A 25,666-nucleotide genomic window follows, 5' to 3' on the forward strand; every position below is an offset into this window, starting at 1 on the left:
AGCTCTAGTTACCATGGTAACTGTATGCAAATGAGAGGCGTTGTTTGTAAAGAATAATAAAAAGGAGGAGGCGTCCATAATAATATTATGCAAATGAAGGGTGTGGTTTGCAGAGAATAGTAAGGAGAAGGAAGCGCGGTCTCATTTCCATAATAATGTTATGCAAATGAGGGGTGTGGTTTGTAGAGAATAGTAAGGAGAAGGAGGCGCGGTCTCATTTCCATAGCAACTTTGTGCAAATAAAGTTGAAATGAATTTAAAGAAATGAATTCGGACAACATTATTTTAAAATTAAAAATAGTTCGTGTGATATGTAGAAAATACTGATTTGTTTGTTTGGTTAGGCATTTTTGCCAAAGAGATACGACACAAGTCAGTGATAAGATAACTCCACCAAATATAATCAATCAATCAATCAATCAATTAATAAAAATAAATAAATAAAGACATGAATAAATAAGTAACCAAGAAGCTAATATCAGAAAATATTCTAACATGAAAAAATATATACAAATATAACATGTACATGTACAGTTTTCTTTTTCTTTGTAGTTTTATTTGTAATTCTTCTTTTTTTTAAAAAAAAAAATTGCATTTATCTACCTATATTATCTATCTATCAGTTTATTTAGGTATTAAAACTACCTACATAAATAAATGCCTATTTTGGAAACTAATCTGTGTAAGGTAACCACCAAAACAAAGAAACATAAATAAATAAATAAACAAATAAATAAGTAATTTATGTAATTATTAATGAACATAATCAATAATGAATTTAATTAAGTCCATTAAAAACAAACATCAATACTAATATCAGAAAATACTATATGTATTAATTTTTAGCGAAAACTCAAACAAAAATACATTTAAATTGAAATGAAATGAAAACCAACAAACAAAGAAATAAATAAAAAATTATGTTAGCAGACCAGCAATATTTTATTATTTGATTAATTTGGTAAAATATCAGACGATATATGTGCAATATTATAGTGAACATTCTGCCTGAAATTGCAAAACAAAAGCAGAAGATTCTTATATATGAATATGAATACAGCTATTCATATGAATTCATATACATGTGTGTAATAAGTGTAATAATTACCTGGGCTTGCTGTATAGATTTGTGGATCAACAGTGTTGTTTACATACACATGATACACATCATGCATGTCCCGTATTTCACTTTTTTAAATTAAGCCCACAAAAATATTTAAAATAAACTACCCTGGAGGTTCAATCTATGCAAAAGACTGTATAACAATGGACTAAGCTGCTCACTTGCATCCCATGTGTAATTAAACTGCATTTACAATCAATTCTGAATTAGATTTCATAATGGCTTCACTGTTTAGCCCAATATTGTGTTGAATAGTGACATTGCACTGAACCTTATAACAAGCATTAGTGGAAAAGAACCACTAAACCAGCACCTTAGCAGTTAAACCCCTCATCTTTGGGTGTATAATCATATAAAAGCCCACTGTGTTACTGCATCTCAACAAAGGCACGTAGTCACACACTTAATCCTCTGACCCAAGGAGTTAGGATTTGTGAAATAGCTTGCAATGCACTGTACCTGTATGTGTGTGTGTGTGTGTGTGTGTGATGGCATTTACTTTTGGGATTAAAACTCACAGCCTGCTGTAAAAAATTAAGGTCCTGCTACTCATAATGGCATTGACAAATCTAAAAGTCATAATAAACCTTAACCATTTCTGGTCGGAAAAAAATTCTTCTGCAGGCAGCCATGATCTTATAACAAGAGGAAAGGTGCAGCCCATCATAAACTATTCCCTCTCTCTCTCTCTCTCTCTGTTCCTCATAAAGATGGTCAGTCGACGTGCATCTCCTATCAGCGTACTCCAGATGTGGCCCTGCCATCATATAATAGTGGGATTCATTGGGCGTTTGGAAGTAAATCTGGTCTGATTGAGCAAAGGGCTTGGGTAATTGCAGTCGTAAGCATTTAGATGGAGCAGCGCTCTGCGTTGTGAGAGCCGCTCACTTAGAAATGGCTTTTTATCCTGAGCTGCTGATTCAACACTCACTCAGAAACACTGGAGATTGGAAGCTGTAGCTTCAATCGGAGGCCATTCTGCCACATGCTGCGAAAGGGTTGAAAAATTCAGTGATTGCATTCCCTAATCCTTAGTCTGGCTTCAAGACACTCTCACACACTCTCCTGTGCAGTATGGATGCAATGAGATGCTTTCCATAGCAGGTCCACTAACAAAAACTTTTTTATTTCACTTAACCTTATTTCATATTGTTCCAGAATGTAACACAAGGAATTCTTCAACAAGTCAAACACAAACTTGTCTTAGAATTAAAACAGTTCTTGGTTGGTGACTGATATACATACTGACTAGGACACGCCATCTGGTTGTCGAGTATTAGAGTATTAGAGGATGCTGCCCTCTAGTGAAAGAAAAAGAGCAATACAACATGATTCCCTCCATTTATTTATTTAAGTATAAAATACAATATAATAAGGTGTGCTGTTAGAGGAAAATAATCAACAACAGGTTTCTGTTTCTGTTCTTGAACTCATGAGCCAATCATGAACAATCTTTTATAGAACTCTGCACGTTTTATTCTGGGAGCTCTCAGCCAATCATGTGCCTTCTATTCCTGACCTTGTATCAAATCATATACACTTCCATTCTGGAGCTCTCAGCCAATCATGTGCATTCTATTCTGGAACTCCTATCCAATCATACACAATCCATTCTGGAGTTCTCAGCCAATCATACGCAATCCATTCTGGAGTTCTCAGCTAATCATACGCAATCCATTCTGGAACTCATATCCAATCATACGCAATCCATTCTGGATTCTCAGCCAATCATGTGCATTCTATTCTGGAGCTCTCAGGCATTAGGTAACAAGCTATTCTTGAACTCTGAGTCATTCATTTGCAGTCTGGCATTTGATCCCAATCGTCAGGTTGGTTCTGGTTTCTAAGGAATTCTCAGCTAAAACATGGGCATTCTAGACCTTGATATTCGAGCCAGTGATGTGCATTCTATTCAATCACGTATGTATGTGTGTGATTACATGTACATACATTCAAGCAATCTTTTGATCAGGTGAATATAGCTCTATGTGATCACGACGACTTGCCGATGATGAGGATGCTCATGAGGAAAACCATGGCAAAGAAGATCCACATGAAGAACCTGTCCATCACCTTGGCCACCTTTTTCCACTCAGCCACTTTCAGTGAAGTCAACTTCTGCTCTCGGAAGCAGTTTGCAATGTACTCAACGTTCTTGATGAGCTTCAGGTCTCCGGCAAAACCATCACTATGAGGCCCGCAAAACATGCAGGCCTCAAAGGTTATATTTGCAGAAGGAAGTTTTTCATCATTGGGACAGCAAGGGAGACTTGAAGGGTTTCTGGTTGGTTCTGGGTTCTGCTTGGGTGGTTTCCGTTGAGGGTTCAGTGTATGGCGTTTGTCTGCATTTTTCTTTCGTGCTAGCGATGAGGTGCAGCTCTCTCCAACTTCATAGACGAAGAAGATCCTGCTCATATAGCCGATGATGAGCACTTTGGCCCAGTGAGGGACTGGTTTGGCTTCAGCACCACAGAAATGGATGTTCATGATGAAGATGGTGAGAGAGGTAGAGGCTGTGATCATTGTCATCGTCGCAATGTAGTATTTCCCTGAGTCAACAGTTTTAATTAGTTCATTCATTGAATCACTGAATCACTTGAATTCAAATGAAACTCGATAGATTCAGTGAATGATTCGAAATAAATCACGGATTCATTTGTGTAAGTGTGCATGGAGGATTGTTAGCTCACCTATCAGAGGCACGCTCTCAGAGGGTGGCATGCTCTCGGCCACCACCAGCTGGAAGACGGTGAGCGCCAGCAGCACGGTGACACCCAACGAGACCTTCTCACCTGAGTCCGCAGGCAGGAAGAAGCCAAGTGGCGCAAGGAAGGAGATAAGGAAGCAAGGCAGCAGCAGGTTGAAAACGTAGAAGGAGGAGCGTCTGCGTAGCAGTAGTGTGTATGTGATGTCCGGGTACGGGTCCGAGCAGCAGCCATACATGATCACGTTCTTGGTGGCAGGCATGCCATCACACTCCCACTCCACATTCTCCACCAGGTCTGAGAGGTCACCGCTAGTCATCGCCATGGTGATGTCCACCTGAGTTAAAACCCCTAGTTAAGTTTTTAATGAGCGATTCTCATATGTCTGAGTTTACTGAATTAGTTATGAAAAATGTGTCTGTGTATGTGTACCTGATTGCCGTTATAGGTCCAAGAGCCAAAGGTGAGATTACACTGCTGACTGTCGAAAGGGAAGTAGGACACATCCACCACACACGAGCTTTTGGTGATGGCTGGAGCATCCCATGTGATTTCACCGGTGTACCGCAGCACAACGTTAGTGTCCACTGGGCTGGGCAAATCTTCATCAGCTCTATTACAGTGTAAAATAATATATATATATATATATATATATATATATATATATATATATATATATATATATATATATATATATATATATATATATATATAAATAGTGTAGGGTAATATAGCATTAGGATACAATAGGATAGTGTAGTATAGCAATGCAAAATATAGTATAGTAATGCTAGTTAGAACACTAAGCCTGGTTTCTGAATGTGTGTTATGGAATTTTGGAACAGCGCTAGGTCTGATCTGTCAGTGTGTGTACATGATTGTGCATACTTGTTGTAAAGCACTACGTCGGGTCTCCACACCAGGCTGCTGGGGATGCGGATGACCTCAAGACCGTCATACTCGTCCTTATCCCATTTCAGGAAGGCATCATACCATGTCTGCCTTATCCACAGGTATGCTATAAGAACTTGGTTGCGCTCATCCTACACACACACACACAATCAATAGCGTGCAGAAAAGGGTTGTAATAGTGAGATTAGCAGGGTAGTGAAACACCTGGCTAGACAGAGTCAAAGATCAAGAATACCACTGATGTAATGGCTGACTGTCTGTTTCTCACACACTGTGTAAAAGGAGACACACACTCGCATAGTATCAGATTATTTGAAGGTGTGACTGTTGGCCAAAATCCTTAAAGCTGTATCCCAAATGTTCTAGTATTCAAGTGAATAAAGGTCATTCTAACGAGTAATAATTCTCGGAAACATAAAAGGTTTAATATGGTGTCCAGAGGTACTGTGTCAGTAACTGCTGGACTGTTCTGAGTGCAGGATCTTGGGTCATTTTCCACTTTCTAGTAAGTATGACATTTGCATATTATGGTATTTTCGACTATTTTGGCGTTAATTGCTAATAATAATAATTCTAGCTATTATATGAGTCTAATTGGTTCAATTATTCTGATTTTATGTGTGTTTATACCTGCTACATTCCATTAGTTTATAAGTGTATTAGCAGCACAGCAAAGACGTATTTGTGGGTGTGTAATTCTTGTATTGCTTCTATCTTGTTTCTGGACTAGATCATTAGGTTGAGACCATGTAATGAGGACTGTTTAGTGAGACCATTTGCTGGGCAGTTTGTCAAGAGATTCATGTAATGTGAGCCATGCCATCTGAACTGGGTCACAGGGACTAGGTCATGGAGGGCACATCACAGAGACTGCATTGTGAGGACCAGGTCACACAGGAGTACATCATGGCACCTGTGTTTTTAGGACCCTGTCATCAAGACTACATTGTCTTGGGAAGCGCCATGGAGAATTTAACACAACTGGATTTAGGGACCGTGTCATATGGACCACTGTATAAAGTTTGTGTCAGAAGGGCTGTGTTGTGAAAACCTTGCATTTGGGGACTGGGTTATGGGAACCAGGTTGTGGAGGTAGTGTAATTTAATGGAATCAGCTTCACAGAGCTTTCACTATAGGAAGTGCTTCATAAGAGGCATTGTGAGGACCAGGTCATGGAAGAGATGGAAGGGACCACCTTTTCGCCACCTCCAGGACTTGGAGACTGGATCTTCAGGGCTGCACTGTAGAGACCACATGATGGGAATCAAGTTATAGAGATCGTGTCACGGAGACGATGCCATAGGGTTCAGGTAAAGGAGACTGTATAATAGAGGAAATGAGGAACTATAGGGACCACATCAGAGATGGTATCATGTGACCATGTTGCGAAAACTAGGTCATACTTCGAAACCAGTATGCAGTGAAACGTATAGTGGGGACCTGTACAAGAGTGCCTGTGATTATTTCTCAGATATTAAACTTGTTTTAGGACCAAGAATATCTTATCCCCGACAATACAGTAACACAAAATTTTGCTCGTACTCACCATGTCTTTAATCTGAGACAATGTGACCTGCAGTGTGACATTCAGGGTTTTGTCTGTGTCTTCCACGGGCCTCAGAGCATTCGAATAATTCTCCATAAGGTCATTTAGCAGTTGATGCGCAAAGTGACCTTGGGCTGCATGAGCCGCTGGACACCAAAACACACACAGACACACACAATTACACTCTTCGTAATCTGAATTCATCAGTCAGCGTGGTCCTAGAAAAGTTTGTCATACAGTGGTTTGCGTAAGTATTCACCCTCCTTTGAACGTTGTATTACAACCTGAAACCAATCTTCACCGTCTAATTGATCTTAGAGCAAAAAAACTTGGTCATCTTTACAATAAACACATGAAGAATGAGAGAAGATAATGCAACACACTTACCCTCCAATAACAGTGTTACAAAACACACAGACGCAACCGTGAAGCCCATGATCCGGCTCAAGGAAGAAATAGATCAGACCAACACTGTACCCAAGCCAGCATACTGCCACTCTGATAATGAAACGCTGCACCAGGTGGTTTTATTTTACTCTGTTGTAATGTAATGGCTGTGTCCCAAATGGCTCCTTAAGCTACAGGTGCTATGTCTAGTCCACATGTTTTCTGTTCTGGCTCTTCAGTTATTCAAATGAAGTAATACAGGCTAGTTACTGACATGTCCCAGAATTGAAAATGGACTAAGAATATTCTTAATATAGTGGATTATATAGGTATAGGAGGTCATATAGTGCACTACATTGGGGTAGACATTATTTTACATCCTATGCCATGCACTCAGTATAAATACCTTACATGTAGTGCACTATACATGTACATACATTGTGTAGAACCTGTAAAAAGTCCTGACTGACTCGGTACTTTTGCAATTTAAGTAAACTTATAGTTATTATTATTATTTTAAAACCTAGCCTACATAGTGCACTTCTCTTGGACGTCGGAGCAGGTTTGGGTTGCAGCCCATTGTTTTGATTGTCAGAAAGAGACCTCACCAGTCTCTCGTGCTTAGACGCAACAGGATATGGCACAGAAACCAGATGCGGCTGCGCTCCAGCCACGCCGCCATTCAGCTGTCAATCAGCGGCAGACGGTCAGCGGAGACAACACGGTGATGAAGGTGGAGATAAGAGGTGTGTTGGTGTGTTGCCAGTTCGCTTTATATCTGCATTAAGACTGACCTGATCTCCATTTATTCATCCAAACATCAACCTTCCATCTATCTATCTGTTCAATTTTTTACATTCATCTATCTTTCTATGTTTGGGATTCAGTGCATGGTATCACTCACTTCCTGTCAGACATATAGTGCCCTATGTAGGGTGCAGAAGCTATTGTTTTTTTTTCTTTACTTTAGGTAGTATGGGGATTCTTGACTAATGGTTCCATGTTGTCTAGTGTGCTGAGAAGTGTGTAGAAGATAAGGTACTGTACAGTTTGGTGAATATTTGTGTCTCACACACACAGACTTCAGAATCCAGAGAGGGGCAGCAGAGCGGCGCAGTGGGTAGCTTTGCCTCATCATAGCTCAAATTGTTGTGTGTGGACATTCTGTGCATGTTCTCCCTGTGTCGGCATGAGTGTCTTCAGGGTTTGTGTGTGTGTGTGTTCATAGCACTTAGCCACTGTAAATTTTTAAAAACATAAATGCACAAGGTGATCATTACCTATCATTTCACTCTTTAGAAACACATACACACACACACCCCACAAAGAGTCATGATGGACCTAAAATTATCAGTCCATTTTTTCTTGAAGCTTGAGTTTTCAAGTATGGCAGTTAGAGAGCTCTATAGCTTATCCCATAAAACACTGACACACACACACACGGTCTCAGCATGGATTCAGTGAACCATCTGCCACCGCTTACATACACCTCAGTGAACACAAATTTAACCACCCTATGTCCAAGACACACACAGAGGTCCACTGTTTGCTTTACACTTCATATACATGTACACATAGATGATTAGACCCTTAAACACTAATGCTTAATTGCATTACCTTCATTTAGTTACACCAATATTCATGAATATTTATAAAGATAGCTATTTAACATTAGGGAATATGCCTAAATGTGGCTAGGTAAGATTAAAAAAATGTGCCTAAAGATAGCTCACAAACATTAAGGAATATCTAAGAAGATAGCTAGCTAACATTAGGGACTGTCCCTGAAGATAGTTATCTAATATTATGGAATCTCACTGAATACAGCTAGCTAATATTAAGAAATGTCCCCGAAGATAGTTAGCTAATATTACGGAATGTCTCAGACGATAGTTAGCTAATATTAAAGAAATGCCCCTGAAGATAGTGAATGGTTAACAATAAGGAAGTGGATAGTGAACATTAAGGAATGTCTCTGAAGATAGCTAATATTAGAGAATAATTAGCTCGCTAGCGTTACAGATTATTTCTGCTATCTAACGCAAGGCAACATAACCAAACAAACAGCTTTGTGTTTAAATGTTTGCCTGTTTTTTTCCCCCCCGTGTGTTTACAACCTAAACTGGGGAGTGGAATTTTTTTTGGAAAGCTAAACCCACTAGCTGTGGTGCAATGTTGACATTAGTGTAATTTTAGTCAGTGTTTTCATAGCAACACATGCCTGTCATCCACTAGCTTCGACATTCAGCTGAAATTTTTCCAGTTGAACAAGAGGTGTTCTCATGACACAAACAAGTGTGTACTCACCTTCCAATGTTAAAAGCTAGCCAGTTAATATAATATCTCTCCCTCCCCCACAAAATAAGTAAAATAGAGAATATCCCCAAACAAAACACGCTAATTAACATTAAAAACAAAAACAGTTTAGCTGGCTAACACTGAGAAATAAGCTGGAAAGTTAACATTAAAATTAGAGAATATATTTCCCAAACAAAATTAGATAACTAACATTTTCAATGTTCACAAAAACCAAGCAAGCTAATACTGGAAAATAATCTTAAAGACATCCTACACTTGAACGCTATTTAAGTAACTTAAGAGAATATTACTTAAGAGTTATTTACCCAAACAAACAAGCTAGCTAACATTAGAATGTGACAAATACCCAAGCTAACAATTCAAAAGTTTCGATAACAAAACCACGTAGCACACCGAACCTGTTGTATTAGCCACGAAACTGTTGTTTATTTCATTTTTTTCCTTAAAACAATAATAAATAAAAGCATTGCCACATTGCTTTAATTTATACAGACCTTAATAGCTTTATTTACAGATGAAATCTTTTCTTTCTTCTTCTGTTTCTGCAGTCAATGCTTTGTTCGGTGAGTGTGATTGTTTACTTTCTTGCCTACTCTGTTTTTTTTTTTTTGTTTTTTTATTGTATTCCAGTCTCGATCTGTTGAGATAACATTATCTATGTCACATGTTTGACTGGTGCTTGTGTGTATTTTTATTTTATTTTTTATTTACTGGCATCGTAGAAATGGGATTCCACATAAAAGAGCTCGAGTGATTGTGCAAAATGGAGGAAGGGGGCAATTTGGGAATGTCCAGCACTGTGGGAAGAAGAATCATGTGACCGGTATGAGGAGAAGGATATTAAGGATGGTGATAACAATATAAAGAATACTGTTGAGGGAAAGGCACAATGAACTCAAAATGGTGAAAAGGAAAAATAACAATTAAAAAAAAAATAGGGTGAGGAAGATGGCGAGATGAGGAGTTGACGGCAATGGAAGGGAATTATGAATGCAGCGTGTTGGGTCAAGGTGCAGTTTATCCATGTAGGAAGTGAATTTGACTTGGGCACGGGCGGAGTCGGGGAAATCTGGATAATGGGATGAGGGGTGGTGATCATGGTGCTGTGGGTTCAGTTGCTAAGCAACAACTCTGTTGCCGTCTCCACGTCCCAGGATTTTGACGACAATGCCACTATTACTGCATTCTGAAAAAGAGAGAGAGAGAAGAAGAAGGAAAAATTTGTCAAAACAAATTCAGGGCCATCATTTGTAGATTTTGAAATATGGATAATTTCCTTTTCATAAAAAACAATGGCTAATAAAAAAAAACACACACTACTCACAAAAAGTTAAGGATATTTGGCTTTTGGGTGACTAGATGATAAAGTGCATTTAATCAGATATACTGGAGCACAAGGTTATGGGATGTGTTAAATTTATGGAAAATGTAAAAAGTTCACACTACAGTGATATTATATCATGAAAGTAGGGCATTTAAGTAGAAGCATGCAATGGTGATTTCCTCATCTCAAACAATTTATTAAAACAAAAGCCAACAACAGTGGTGGGTATACCACAACAAAAAATGTCTCTGTCTCAATAATTTGTCATGTGCCCTTGACCATCAATTACAGCTTGACAACGACGTCTCATGCTGTTCAGGAGTCGACTTATTGTCTGCTGAGGCATGGCATTCCACTCTTCTTGAAGGGCGGCCCTCAGGTCACTGAGGTTCTGGGGTGCAGGGTTACGAGCCTCTACACGGCGACTCAGCTGATCCCATAGGTTTTCTATGAGATTCAGGTCTGGAGAAAGTGCAGGCCACTCCATTTCAGGTACCCCAGCCTCCAGCAGCCGTTCCCTAATGATGCGACCTCGATGAGCTGGAGCATTGTCGTCCATGAAGATGAAATTAGGCCTGTGTTGTTCATGCAGAGGCACAATGACTGGATTAATGATGTTATTCAGGTAGTATTGGCTTGCCATTGTACCATTCACAAGATGTAGGGCAGTTCTGTATTGAGTAGACACACCTGCCCAGACTGTAACACCACCACAACAGTGGCTGATGCATAGCACTCTCCTTGACGTCTCCAACACCGTTGGCGGCCATCATTTCTGCTCAACGTGAATCGACTTTCTTCAGAGAACAGCACTGAGCACTGGTCCCTTGTCCAGCGTAAATGCTCCCTGGCCTGGTGGTGTGGTCAGGTACCCTTGCAGGTCGTCTAGCACGCAGACCACACTGATGTAAACGGTTTCGAATGGTCTGACGTGACACTTGGGTGCCTCTCACCTCCCTTACATGTGCCTGGAGTTGAGTGGCATTCATCATCTGGTTCCGCAGGGCACTGTTCACAATGAAGCAGTCATCAACGTGAGATGTGGCCAAAGGACATCCACTTCTATGCCTTTCTGTGACTCTTCCAGTCTCTCTGTATCTCTGTCGCAACCTGCTGATGACACTCTGACACTCTAAGCTCAGTGGCCACTTCCTTCTGAGAACATCCTGTTTGAAGCCTCGCAATGGCGAGGTACTGTTGATCAGTTGTTAGGTGTCGTCTTGGTCTCATGATGTCAAAATGTGAACAGCATGATGAAGAGGACTGTTTAAATACCAATTCTAACTGAACCAGAAAATATATTGGTCGATTCATGGATCAAACACCAGTCGCCATTAAGCACCTTGTTAGAGAACAGCAAGTTCTGCAAAAAGTACTGAAACACTGAACAGTTGGACATGTGCATTCAAAAGTGTAGAGAAGGTCAAATTAGGGTGATATATAAATAATAATTAAGGTGATATATAAAGGTTATATTGCATTTTAGGTGCATCCTGAAATTTCACCCGAAAGCCGAATATCCTTAACTTTTTGTGAGTAGTGTATATGAACTATGGGTTAGTCTCAATCAGCTCTCTAGTTCAGTAAGTAGGGAGTCAGCCATTTTAAGGGGCGTCTTAATAGAAAATCCGTCAAGTGTGCTCCCTAAAAAAATCCCATAAAAACAAGTAAGCATCGATGCTCCCCATTTTCCCTTACTGGAAATAATGGAGGGAAAAAAAGGCTGAAGAACTCAAACCCTCAGCCAACTTCATATACAAATGAAAGATGATAACATGTTGTAACTCTCGAATGATTACTGTATACACGATACACTGATTCACGACCTGGGGAGTTGACTGAGACGCACCCAGTGTCTGATACTCACTTTATCAAAGCCCATAGCACACAGTTTATCTATTTTGCGTGTGTATTCCGGACTGGAGACTGGTGCACCTGCGTAAACGTGTGACCAGAGCCGAGCCGTCTGCTTAAACATCTCTGGGTTCTGTTTATACTGGGTACACACACAAAACAACAGGAAGTCAGATTCTGTTTGCATTCTTAACCTAACTTTCACGCTCTATTGACCGCAATTCTGACCTTAATTCTGAATTTATTATAGACTATATTGCAAAAAGTTTTGGGACACGCCTCCAAATCACTGAATTCAGGGGTTGGGTTTGGCCCCTTAGTTCCAGTGAAAGGAACTCTTAATGCTTCTGTACACCAAGACATTTAGGACAATTTCATGCTCCCAACTTTGTGGGAACAGTTTGGGGATGACCCCTTCCTGTTCCAACATGACTGTACACCAGTGCACAAAGCAAGGTCCATAAAGACATGGATGAGTGAGTTTGGTGGAAGGGGACATTCCCAAACTACTCCTACAAAGTTGGGAGCATGAAATTGTCCAAAATGTCTTGGCATGTTGAAACATTAAGGAGTTCCTTTCACTGGAACTAAGGGGCCAGGCTCAACCCCCTGAATTCAATGATTTGGAGGGGTGTCCCAAAACATTTGGCAATATAGTGTATATGACATACATACTCTATGGCCTGAAGACCTTCTGACCAATCAGAATTTAGAATTCAACTGTGGTGTTGTATAACGAAATACAACACACCCTTGCCAGATTATTAAGAACTAGTATTTCCCACGTCTTGTTCATAATGTTTATAATCTGAAGAAAATATTCAGCCCACCTGATTGGCCACCACTGCATCCTGTGGATCGTCTGGTTCTGCCGCTGCCAGTAAAGCCTGTAGGGACAGCAGCACTGTCCGGAGTGTCATGGCCGCCGCCCTGACACACACAATGTTTTGGTTTAATGTAAAAAACCTCAGGTGAAAGTTTGGGAATTGAAAGGCTAAGACACACACACACGTAAACTAGCCTTACCACTGGTCCTTTAAAATATCCAGACATATGGCACCAGTTACTGAGCTGATGTTGGGATGCCAGATCTTTGTAATAAATCGTACCTAATGCACAGAGAGAGAGGGGGGGGGAGAAAGAAGGAGCGAGTGAGCGAGAGAGAGAGAGAGAGAGAGAGAGAGAGAGAGAGAAGGGGAAGGGCTCAAAATCAGCTCCAAATACAATACATGAGCATTTTATTACTACTCATTTGCATATTGTAGATAGTTATTATTAGTGAAAGAAAAATAAAAGTGCTTCAGTTTCAAAACCCTGTCTTGCTCATGCGCACACACACACACACACGCAAGAATGTGTATCAAATCTAACCAAACCAGATTAGGCTGGTCCTCAATACCTCACACATACCTTTGGAGGATTGAAGGGATATGTTTCTGGAATTTTAATTTCTAGCTGGTATCGACCACCTGATGAGGAAAAACAAATGCAGTTAGGGAACCACAAAGCCAAGACATATACAAGGAAGGCAGACCAAGAAATAACAACAACCACAACAACAATGTAGACAGATAAGCACTAAGAGTCAGAAACTGGAATAATGCAAAAAATAGAATTAGAAATGAGCCACATAAAAATTGACCTTACCTAGCAATTACTGCTAAACTGAATGAATGTGACTGAACAAATCACTTTAACCACAAACCAATCTGCACTTCTTGCCTTCGTAAGGTGTGTCAGGTGGTCCTGCGATCTCCCCCTTCAATTCTGTGAAGTTTTCATCCACCAGGTCGACTTTGATCTGGTTTTTACTTGTCTGAGGACAAAAGGTTAGTTTTGAATGTCATATTTAGATTGCAATAAAAACAAAACAGGCTCCAAATTAAGAAAGGCAAAGGTATTTAATTAACACTGGTATGACCAGATGTGAGAATGTAATGAGCAGGTATGCCTGTGCTATGACATCACAATACCTAGATCTCACCTGTCAATCGTGGGTGTTTGTGGAAGTGTGTGTTACGTTGCCCTTTTGGCGCAGTATGAACAGCCGATTAAAAAATACACTGATCAGGCATAACATTATGACCTGCCTAATATTGTGTTGGTTTCCCTTTTGCTGTCAAAATAGCCATGAACCCTCGAGGCATGGAGTCCACTAGATTCCTGAAGGTGTGCTGTAGTATCTGGCACCAAGATGTTTGCAGCAGATCCTTTCGGTCTGCGAGTTGGGGCCTCCATGGATCGGACTTGTTTGTCCAGCAATTTGAGCAACGGTAGCTCGTCTGTTGGATCAGACCACATGGGCCAGCCTTCGCTCCCTACGTGCATCAATGAGCCTGGGCCACCCATGACCCTGTCGCTGGTTCACCACTGTTCCTTCCTTGGACCACTTTTAACAGATACTGACCACTGCAGACCAGGAACACCCCACAAGAACCGCAGTTTTGGAGATGCTCTGATCCAGTCGTCTAGTCAACTTGGCCCTTCGTCAAACTCACTCGAATCCTTACACCTGCCCATTTTTCCTGCTTCTAACACATCAACTTTGAGGACAAAATGTTCACTCACTGCCTAATATATCCCACCCACTAACAGGTGCCATGATGAGGAGATCATCAGTGCAATTCACATGTTGTGCCTGATCGGTGTATACGGTTGTCTGGCTTCACAGGAACTCATATAAGCAATTTGGATGATCAGATTAAGGCTGGTTTACACTTCACGACACAGTGAAGTAACGACACAGAGAAAGACCGTCCTGGAGTGGTTATAAAGCGAACATGTGCTACGAGCGTGTGAACTTAGGAGACGTATCGTTTCATGGTGTGGCTCTGTTGTGTGTAACACACATGGTTGAGGAAAAACACCAGCTTTACACATGTCATGATAACACTGTGCTTGCTTGTTTTGGGTCACACTTAAGTCACCGGGAGGGGGTCACTAGTCCAGCAGGAAACCTATATAGACATGACGAGGAACCACAGAGGCAGAAATGATACCTCCGGTCCCACCATGTCACCCTGTATGGTTCATAGTAAATTCAGACAAGAGTTTCCAGTAACTTTAGCTTCAGAACACATCCACTTTCAGTTTAGTTTTGAATACTGACACAGACATGTCTTGCGATGGACTGTCCAGAGTTTGTTCCTACTTTGAAACAAGCATTCCTGGAAGATGAATAAATTATTGTACACAATATAAATTTCTGACAATGCCTCATTTATGAACCCTGGTATCTAGTGGACTTGAACAGGGATCTAGTTCTTATCAATCACCAGGTGACTAACACTGAGTTTAAAAAGCACTAGCTTAGCTTAGGTGAAGTTATTGTATATATGCGTAAAAGGGGTAAATAATTCGTTTTCTTCATCATACACGTGACAATTAATTCACTAAAACCAACCAAAAATCAGGTCAGTTTGGAGTCACGTCGGCCTGCTTGCTTCCTTTCCCATTAGCTCGTGACCAGCTTAGCTTAGCTTAGCTTAGCTTGCAGTAGAACTGAAGCAAAATTCTCAACCGTATCAACTTGGCAACGTGGTGTGGCACGGTTTGACAGAAATAAAATAAATTACGACATGCTTCCCGTCAGCACAGAGACGAAAGCAGAGTCATTTCATTGTAAAACTGCTAGCCATAGCTTGAACCGAAGCATTAGCACAAAGCTAATGCAGTACAGTAGGTAGGAGGAAGTTATGTATTAGGTTAGCATAATTCCTCAGCCACAGGAAATGATACACGGCGAAACGAATGAGGTGTAAAATGTGTGTGGAAATAAACTGACCTCTTCGCTTTTAAGGACTTCTTTAAATTCCCGTTTTATCCTCTGCACCGCGATGTTAGCCATACTGCTGTGTGTGTATATGTGTGTGTGTGAGTGAGTAAGAGAGAGAGAGAGAGAGAGAGAGAGAGAGAGAGAGAGAAAGAGAGAGAGAGAGAGAGAGAGAGAGAGAGAGTCTTTGTATGTGTGTGTATCAGTGGCTTCGGTTATGAATCACTAAAACTGAAAGCCCCCTCTTCTCTCATGCTAAAGCCTCGTTTCGGTGTGAACCGATACTAAAATCCGGTTCCACGATACAATCTGAACCGTTACCGGTTTCAGGGGTCAAACTGGGATTCTTCTATGAGGTGCCAGTTCATATTATAGTATTTCATCATACTGAAATCTTTTGCATCAGTTCTAATGTCTTAATTAGATGAGTGTGCTTTATTTAATCATGATTTAATCCGGTTTTTTTAGGGGAAGCTACGTTCACACCTGTAGAGATTGTATGTTAATCAGTGTATTATGATGTAGGCGTTGCCGTAATAATAAGGTTTATCAACAACTCAGTTTTCTTGCAGCTTAAACGAAACAGTCTGGAGGGAGATTTGTATGTAAATATTCAACAGTGTATATAATATAAGCTAATATATAATATATTATTAAAGAAGCAGATGCAGTGTTTATTACTGTCTTCACTCCCATTGGTTGCTGCTGCACCTAGTCGCGCCATATTTGCATAATGTTCTTTCAACTTTGCCGCGTCACTGGACACGCCCACATGTAGTTGCTAGTCGCTCATTTGACCTGAAGATGTCAAGCTCAGATGTCCACATATTTTTGGTCAGATAGTGTAAATAAGCTGTCACTTAGGGCCACTAGGGGGCGCCACAAGAATGCATATACAGCATGCACTGCACTACAGCACATATATATATATATATATATATATATATGTATGTATATATATATATATATATATATATATATATATATATGTATATATATATATATATATATATATATATATATATATATATATATATATATATATATATATATATATATGTATGTATTAAGACGTGACTTAAAATGGCTGACTCCCTACTTACTGACCTACTTACCTACAAACCCATAGTTCATATACACTACTCACAAAAAGTTAAGGATATTGGGCTTTCGGGTGAAATTTCAGGATGCACCTAAAATGCACTATGACCTTTACAAGTGAACTTAATTTGACCTTCTCTACACTTTTGAATGCACATGTCCAACTGTTCAGTGTTTCAGTACTTTTTGCAGAACTTGCTGTTCTCTAACAAAGTGCTTAAAGGCAAAATTCACAACTGGTGTTTGATCCATGTATCGACCAATAAATTTTCTGGTTCAATTAGAATTGGTATTTAAACAGTCCTCTTCATCATGCTGTTCACATTTTGATATCATGAGACCAAGACGACGCCTAACAACTGATCAACAGTACCTCGCCATTGCGAGGTTTCAAACAGGATGTTCTCAGAGGGAAGTGGCCACTGAGCTTAGAGTGTCACAGAGTGTCATCAGCAGGCTGCGACAGAGATACAGAGAGACTGGAAGAGTCACAGAAAGGCTAGACGACCTGCAAGGGTACCTGACCACACAACCAGGCCAGGGAGCATTTACTCTGGACGAGGGACCAGTGGGCCTCAGTGCTGTTCTCTGATGAAAGTTGATTCACGTTGAGCAGAAATGATGGCCACCAGTGATGTTGGAGACGTCAAGGAGAGCGCTATGCATCAGCCACTGTGATGGTGTTACAGTCTGGGCAGGTGTGTCTACTCAATACAGAACTGCCCTACATCTTGTGAATGGTACAATGACAAGCCAATACTACCTGAATAACATCATTAATCCAGTCATTGTGCCCCTGCATGAACAACACAGGCCTAATTTCATCTTCATGGACGACACTGCTCCAGCTCATCGAGGTCGCATCATTAGGGAACAGCTGCTGGAGGATGGGGTACCTGAAATGGAGTGGCCTGCACTTTCTCCAGACCTGAATCCCAAAACCTATGGGATCAGCTGAGTCGCTGTGTAGAGGCTCATAACCCTGCACCCCAGAACCTCAGTGACCTGAGGGCCGCCCTTCAAGAAGAGTGGAATGCCATGCCTCAGCAGACAATAAGTCGACTCCTGAACAGCATGAGACGTCGTTGTCAAGCTGTAATTGATGGTCAAGGGCACATGACAAATTATTGAGACATTGACATTTTTTGTTGTGGTATACCCACCACTGTTGTTGGTTTTTGTTTAAATAAATTGTTTGAGATGAGGAAATCACCACTGCATGCTTCTACTTAAATGCCCTACTTTCATGATATAATATCACTGTAGCGTGAACTTTTTACATTTTCCATAAATTTAACACATCCCATAACCTTGTGCTCCAGTATATCTGATTAAATGCACTTTATCATCTAGTGCTGCTAATATTATGAACAGCAGCTACGCTAATGCTGTTCCATTATTTCCCTTCTTCTACCCATCCCTTTGTAAGGACTGGGGTATTTAAAGCAGCGCCATGGACAACAACCTCCTTATTGATTTACATAACATTCTACACATAGTGTATCGGCATCACACAATTGTCACCCAAATGAGGATGGGTTCCCTTTTGAGTCTGGTTCCTCTCAAGGTTTCTTCCTCATACCATCTAAGGGAGTTTTTCCTTGCCACAGTCCCCTCAGTCGCCTCAGTCTTGCTCACTTGTATATGTTTGTTGTGTTCTTATGTTGTTTCTCATGTAAAGCTGCTTTGAGACAATGCACAATGCTCTTTGTTAAAAGTGCTATACAAATAAAACTGAATTGAATTGAAATTTCACCCAAAAGCCAAATATCCTTAACTTTTTGTGAGTAGTATATATATTTTATACACCGTATTTTAGTGTTCTTCTACTTCTTCTTTTTTACTTACTGCAGTGCCTAAAAATATTCAAAACCCAGTGAGATGTCCTTTTTTTGTAAGCTCGGACTTCCTGACTTTTATCATGATCACACACTGATGATTTTGTTTTAGTTGTTTTCTACTAAAATTTCACCAGATGTTCCAAGATTACTTTCTCAAGTACAAATACACACACATTTTTTAAAACAGTTATTTTTTTATCATACTGTAATCACAACATATATTTATACAGTATTTACAGTTCAACATCTCAGTACTCACAAATCAATTTTTTAACATAGATCAATCAGGCATTACATTATAAAGTGAAGTGAAATAAAGTGAGTAACACTGATGATCATTATGACACCTGTTAGTGGGCGCGATATATTAAGCAGGAAGTGAACATTTTGTCATCAAAGTTGATGTGTTAGAAGCAGGAAAAATGGACAAGCGTAAGGATTTGAGCGAGTTTGATGAAGGACCAAATTGTGATGGCTAGACCACTGGATCAGAGCATCTTCAAAACTGCAGCTTTAACTAAATATATAATATAAGCAAATGTGGAAATTCAAGATCATTATTTACATTTGAAAAGTCAAGATCATTATTCATATTTGACTTGATCTTGGACAGAACCTTTGTTATACCAAACAGATTTTTCAAAAATGATGCATTAGGCTGTTATACATTCATTAGTAAATCTGTTTTTGAGTAATTCTGGTGGCAACAAATGCAGGATAAACATGAGTCTTTCATTTGTGAAACCATTTGATGAATGAAATTTTATGCACTTTACACTAAATGTACTGAATCAGCTGAAGACATGCATGGTCTGGGAAGTTTTCCTGTCTTCAGTTAAGCTAAATTCAACAAGCTTTAAACAATAGACTTTAGCAACTGAAATGCAGTAGGTACTGACACAGCACACGATTATGTACACAGCTTTCACAAAGCAGCTTTACACAAATCAGAATGTCTAATGTGCAAGCCAGAGGCAAAGAAAAACTTCCTGAGACAACATTAAGATGAAGAAACTTTAGAGCAACCAGACTTTAAAGGGAACCCAGCCTGCACATTGTGATTAAAAATCACAGCAAAGTCACCAAACATGTCTTGGCTGGATTTAGACTTAGGCTAAATTTCTTTCTTTCTTTCTTTCTTTCTTTCTTTCTTTCTTTCTTTCTTTCTTTCTTTCTTTCTTTCTTTCTTTCTTTCTTTCTTTTCTTTTTGTTGTTAAACTCCAATTGTGATTGACAGGAAAGAAGGTTTCAACAACAGAGAAAGATCGTCAGACTCTGTACCCCACCCTTCTCATGGCTTGGCCCATCTTCCTCTTCCTTGTCTTCATTCTCCTCTTCCTCCTGCTCCTCCTCATCATGCCTGTAACCATGACACCGGCTAGCACAGACACACTGACCATGACACACATGCCAAAGAAGAGCAACGGTTTGTTCTGACAGATCCAGCACTCCGACTCGCTCACTTTTGTCTCGCAAAGTGAGGTCACAGGACCGGAGATGGAGGGAAGTCCACTCTGAGAGATGAGTTGGCGGTAAATGGTGACCGAGGCTTTGGGACGGGAGTGATGGTGGGGGGAGAGGAAGAATCCGAAATCTGGAGTGTGATGGAGTGTGTCTTGCAGCTTCCAAACATAAAAACCACGCACATCAACTCCATCAAGGACACGAGCTATATAGAGAGAAAGAGAGAGAGAGAGGAGGATCAGTTGTTTATAGAGTCTTACTCATTCTGTATCCTTATTATACAAACTCTTATATAAAATAAAATGTAAACGTTTTAAAAATATCAAATAAAAAAATAAAATAGAATTTGCTACAAGCACTAATAGCAGCCCATTGGGGCAGGAATCATGCTGCTCCATGCTCGGAGGAGGGGCAGCAGAAAGAATGGTTAATGTTAGGGTTTTTATTATTATTATTTACAGCAAATTAATCTAAATTTAAAGAAACCTCTATAGCAAATCATCCGAAGTAAATCAGCAAAGGAAAATGTAAACAAAATCATTATGTAATTATGTAAGTGCAGACAGTGTGCTAATGACACAGATCTGTTTCTGGTGTAAGATTTGTAATATTGCAAAAATCGGTTCTCCTTTTTTTGACGATCAAACAAAGAGAAGCCCTAGGTGCCCTAGCCCTAGCCCATCACGCTTACCATCCAGGCTATATTCACCCCTCACAGCTGAGGTTCCCCATTGCCTGGGTCCACCACAGCCCTGGCCAGGTTGTGATGAATCACATAATAATTTGCTATATGGAACCATTTCATTTAGAGTTTTCTTAAATTAAGGGTTCATGCACTTTACACGCTTCACATACACAAGTATGTTGCAATAAAAATTCCATAGCGCAGACGTATTGGTAAACATAAGGATATTGGGTTGAAAGTTCAGTTATGTATCATGCTTTTGTATCTCACACACACACGGTTTTATGAGGACCTGTCATTTACATGCAAAGCCTAACCCTGATTTCATGAATTAAAATAAATTCTTTGCCTTTTTTTTTGTTAAATCATTTTGATTTATAATTTTTGGAAACATACTCTCTCGAAAACATGCCCTCTAACACACAAAACATTCACAACTGCATAAAATGGTAATGATCTCAAAGGTCCTCTATATAAACTCTATGGCTGGAAGAGCGAGGAGGTCAGCTGATAAGCAGCAATGGTGTGAGGAAATGCTTCAGCAGAACTGTGTTACGTAACCTTTAACCTTTGATTGTATGAGGGAGAGGGAGAGGCAGTTGCCAATAGAGGCAAAACAAGAGATTTCACAATACACTTGAGCCAGACATGATTAGGAATAGCGATACTGCAACAGACTGCACTAATGCTGACACAAGAATTATATATATATAAATGTTCTGCTATAAAGTAGATAGCTTCATTCAAGGATGGCATCAGCTAGCTGGTACCTGGAGCCCTTGTTCTTGTTGCAACTCTCTACCTGTTATCAAGTGATTTCAAAACTCAAATATTAGCATAATTAGCAATACTGTCTTGGTAGGAGGGACAGGTGATCTGTGCTTCCTGTCAATCAGAGCAATCCATTATGAGTGTGTGTTTAGGTTGTGTATAAAAAAAAAATGGTGGTCTGTACACTTCTTCAGATTTGAAAGTTGTGTCACAGGAAGCATAGTTGTCCCTGGGGATTTGCAACAGCTACATTGTGGGAAAAGTTGGGTAAAAAGTCAAACAAATGGGTGTAAACATTCCATCTCTGTCTTACCCTTTAACGCTTCCTGCATGTAGGTCTTTATGTATCGCTGCCTTAGGTGGTCATTATGGGATGCCTGATCATCAATTCCTGTGGCTGTGATAATAACAGGATGACTGTTACCATAGCGACCCTTCACCCACCTCAGGACTCGGCGGAGCCCCCAGGGCACAACAGCTTGTCCCTTATAAGAGGACATCCAAGTTGGATCTGTCATGAACGAGCAGCTGTAATCATGGACAGATGAACTAGGTTGGAGGTCTCGTTTCAGTTTCGGGTAAACCAGACGAGTTGTGAAGTGATTGAGAGCAATAAAATCTATGGCTCCTTTAAGCTCAGACTTCTCACACTCCGAAAAGTGTGGCATATGAAAGCAGTCACGGCAGCTATTGGTATTAGTGTAGTCTATGTCCTGTAGGATAGGATCAAGGAAACGTCCAAGTTCAAAGAACAGGAAGTGTTGGACAGCACTGGCATGAGAGTCTACAAAGGGATTGGCTGGTTCGACCCAATCAGCATGGAGCGCAAAACTTATTTTTGCCCCCTGGTGTTGACGGAAACGTGCGTTGTAAATATTCCATGCACGAGCATGTGCCATCAACACGTTGCGCACTACCATATCTCTTTCTTGTGCACTTACGTTATATGCTTCTATCAGACGATTTGGTTCATTCACAGTGATCCAGACATCCACGAGTGTCCCAAATGTTTGAAAGCAATACGTGGCATAGTCAACAAATGCATCGCCTATACTCGTATTCATCCATCCACCTTGGGCATGTAGCACCCTTGGTAAGCCCAGTGTATGTGACCTGAGGGTGGGGTGGTAAAGTGTAACAGCTGCACCAATACCCTTCTTCTGGAGCTCAGTTAGCATGCAGTGGTAATATCGCACAGTTACTGCATCCGCAGACAGGATGTCACCATTGGGGAAAAGCCGAGGCCAATCCAGGGCAAATCTGTAATGCGACGTCCCTGTGGCTTCTAGGAGGTGGATGTGATGTTGAATAGCCAGGAAGTCAGTGCACTGGGAGCCACGAGTGTGAAGAGTTACTCCTAAGACAGGATGAAGGGAGCCATCGCCACTGAAGTTCCACCGATACAGAAAAGGATCATTGAACTGAGGTGAAAATGGCTGTAGATGGACCTGCAAAATTAGAGATAAGCACCAGTGAATGTGGGAAAGGTTCTAAAACAGCCCTCTAACTTGAATGGAGGTCAACTAATATTTAGGAAATATGGAGGAGTTTAGATCAAACACATTTGTTTTAATCTGCTACCAAGGTCTGCTATCACATGTTGACATAACAGCCCACTTGGAGCTAGCCCTGCCCATTTTGTAACTGGACCATCCATTAGTGGTTGTACTACAGGAGTTGTACTACCTGTTTGGAACTGTACCACCAATGTAAATCTATACCCCTATTTGGAGCTGTACCACCCATTAGGAGTTGTACTATCTATTAGGTGCTTTACCTCCATTTGGAGCTGTACCACATACTTGGATCTGTACTACCATTTGGAGCTCTACAAACCAATTTGTACTGTATCACTCGTTTGAATCTTTACCCCCATTTGGAGCTGTACCAACCACTCTGAACTGTACCACCAGTTTAAATCTTTACCCCCATTTGGAGATGTACCACAAATTTGGAGCTGTACCACCCATTGAGCACTGTACTACATATTAGGTGCTATATCGTCATTTGGAACTGTATCAACAGTTTGAATCTTTAACCCTATTATGAGCTCTATTACCCGTTAGGTGCTGTACCACCATTTGGATCTGAACAAACCACTTTGAACTGTATCACCAGTTTGAGACTGTACCCCCATTTGGAGCTGTACAACTCATTTGGAGCTTTACCACCCATTAGGAGATGTGCCAACCATTAATGTACCATCTGTTTGGGGCTGTTCCACCCACTTTGAACTGTACCACTAGTTTTATATCTCAACCACTCATCAGGAGCTTTACCACCCATCAGGAGCTATACTACCCAATAGGAGCTGCTCTACCCATTTGGAGCTGTACCACCAGTTTTGTATCTGGACCTCTTATCAGGATCTGTACCACCCATTTGGACCTGTAGCACCTATTAGGAGCCATACAGTTCATGTCTACAGAAAAACACATAAGAAATGGACATAATACAATTAATACAAACACGTGGCAGCACCTTAAGGGGAAAAAGAAATATGCCCTATATGTTGGAAAATTGTGCTCTCTTGTTTTACCTATTTCCCCTCACCTGCAGGATAAAGTCTGATACTCCAAACTGGAAATTGCAGGGGAAATGACCATCAATGTCTCCCTCTGTCTCATCAGCAGGAAAGCCGTTGTCCTGGATGATCTGCATGTAGTATTTAGCTGTTGATTTTGGGACCCTGGTGTATTCGGGCTGGTTGAAGTCGATGTAGAATAGTCCTCTTCTTATGCTGTAGCCACTGTTCCACTCAAACCCATCCACCAGAGACCAGGCTGTGTAGCCAAAAACCTTCACATGGTCCACTACCACCGCTAAAGTATAAAAATACACAGTATCCTAAATGTATAACACTTGCATAAATCAAGTCTATTATTCTATTATGTCTATTATTGTGTCTATGAGTGTGACTGTGAATTATGATATTCACCCACTCCTCTAACCTTGAAGCACTTGGTTAATAAATCTCTTCATGAGGTAAATGGCCACTGTGTCTTCCACTCCGACAGAGGCATCAGAGAACCAACTGCTCTCCGCCACCAGCACTGGAGGGTCCTCATACTCCTTCTGAATCCAGCCCAGAATTTTTCTCAGATTCAGTGCCCCTGTCTGACCAAACCGGGCCAAAGCTCTTCCTGCACGTACCGAATCAGGCCCAAATGCTAGTGAGAAGAAATCAGCAGTGCCACGCACCCAATGCTTTTCCTCTGGTGTAAAATTTGGGACCAGGGCTGGATGAGAAGAGCGTAGGGACAAAGGATAGTCACCACCTCCATGTATAGGTTCTGCAAACCAGCCGATTATGGCCTCAACAGACTGCTGACACAGCTCCACATTCGCTGGTGTAGCCTGGGCTTTGAAAGGCTCCACCCAATAGGAGCCGAGTGTGATGGAGATTTGGCCATGCTGATGGGGACGGAAGTGCTTGTCGTAAACGTGCCATGCCGTTGCGTGAGCCTGTGAAATGCAAATATATGCACTTATTCAATCAAATTAAAATATTATACTTTGAATTACTTCAACTTTCACGTCATACTTTTTTTTATCAGTTTATAGTTATAATATCATATCATGTACAAGTTCTCATTTCCACTTACATTAAAGCAACAATAAAGAGTTGTTTGCTCAGCTTGTTTTTTTTTATTTCTCTTGAAATAAATATGATAAAAAATGCAACAAGAATCCTGAATGTTCAAACTGTAAAGTTAAAATATACATTTCCACAGAAAATTTCACCATATTACTGATACCAACAATGCGGCTTTTTAATCTGGTTATGTAACTGAGGACATGAAGCCTTTATTATCACCACACATACATTACAGCACAGTGGAATTCTTTTCTTCGCATATC

At 40.5% G+C, this 25,666-nt stretch overlaps 3 protein-coding genes across 4 annotated transcripts in view; all 3 read right to left on the reverse strand.

Moving 5' to 3' along the window:
• Positions 1 to 3,115: 3,115 nt before the first annotated feature.
• LOC131370200 (neuronal acetylcholine receptor subunit alpha-9-II) lies at positions 3,116 to 6,723 on the reverse strand. Its single transcript, XM_058417392.1, has 6 exons — positions 6,675 to 6,723; positions 6,288 to 6,433; positions 4,717 to 4,871; positions 4,261 to 4,441; positions 3,814 to 4,165; positions 3,116 to 3,672 (listed from the first exon to the last, which is right to left on the reverse strand). Exons 1-6 carry the CDS (start codon positions 6,721 to 6,723, stop codon positions 3,116 to 3,118), a joined length of 1,440 nt encoding a protein of 479 aa, XP_058273375.1.
• A 2,671-nt stretch (positions 6,724 to 9,394) lies between these two features.
• Positions 9,395 to 16,197, reverse strand: ube2ka (ubiquitin-conjugating enzyme E2Ka (UBC1 homolog, yeast)). 2 transcript variants are annotated; one of them, XM_058376691.1, is made up of 7 exons: positions 15,956 to 16,197; positions 13,894 to 13,987; positions 13,582 to 13,640; positions 13,198 to 13,280; positions 13,002 to 13,101; positions 12,185 to 12,313; positions 9,395 to 10,179 (listed from the first exon to the last, which is right to left on the reverse strand). In XM_058376691.1, exons 1-7 carry the CDS (start codon positions 16,016 to 16,018, stop codon positions 10,105 to 10,107), a joined length of 603 nt encoding a protein of 200 aa, XP_058232674.1. In that variant the 5' UTR covers positions 16,019 to 16,197; the 3' UTR covers positions 9,395 to 10,104. The 2 variants fall into 2 exon arrangements, with proteins under 2 accessions (XP_058232674.1, XP_058232683.1); XM_058376700.1 differs by lacking the exon at positions 15,956 to 16,197 and having other exon boundaries at positions 13,819 to 13,958.
• Positions 16,198 to 19,083: 2,886 nt separating this feature from the next.
• The window catches only part of klb (klotho beta), an 8,061-nt gene continuing 1,478 nt past the window's right edge, over positions 19,084 to 25,666 (reverse strand). Inside the window, exons 2-5 of the mRNA XM_058408426.1 lie at positions 24,757 to 25,270; positions 24,359 to 24,627; positions 22,119 to 23,253; positions 19,084 to 20,554 (exon numbers count right to left, since the gene is read on the reverse strand). Coding sequence (XP_058264409.1) covers positions 20,154 to 20,554; positions 22,119 to 23,253; positions 24,359 to 24,627; positions 24,757 to 25,270 — 2,319 coding nt within the window. The 3' untranslated portion in view covers positions 19,084 to 20,153. The remainder of the gene's footprint in view (positions 20,555 to 22,118; positions 23,254 to 24,358; positions 24,628 to 24,756; positions 25,271 to 25,666) is intronic.

Source organism: Hemibagrus wyckioides, linkage group LG02, assembly GCF_019097595.1.
Source record: "Hemibagrus wyckioides isolate EC202008001 linkage group LG02, SWU_Hwy_1.0, whole genome shotgun sequence".
NCBI lineage: Eukaryota > Metazoa > Chordata > Actinopteri > Siluriformes > Bagridae > Hemibagrus > Hemibagrus wyckioides.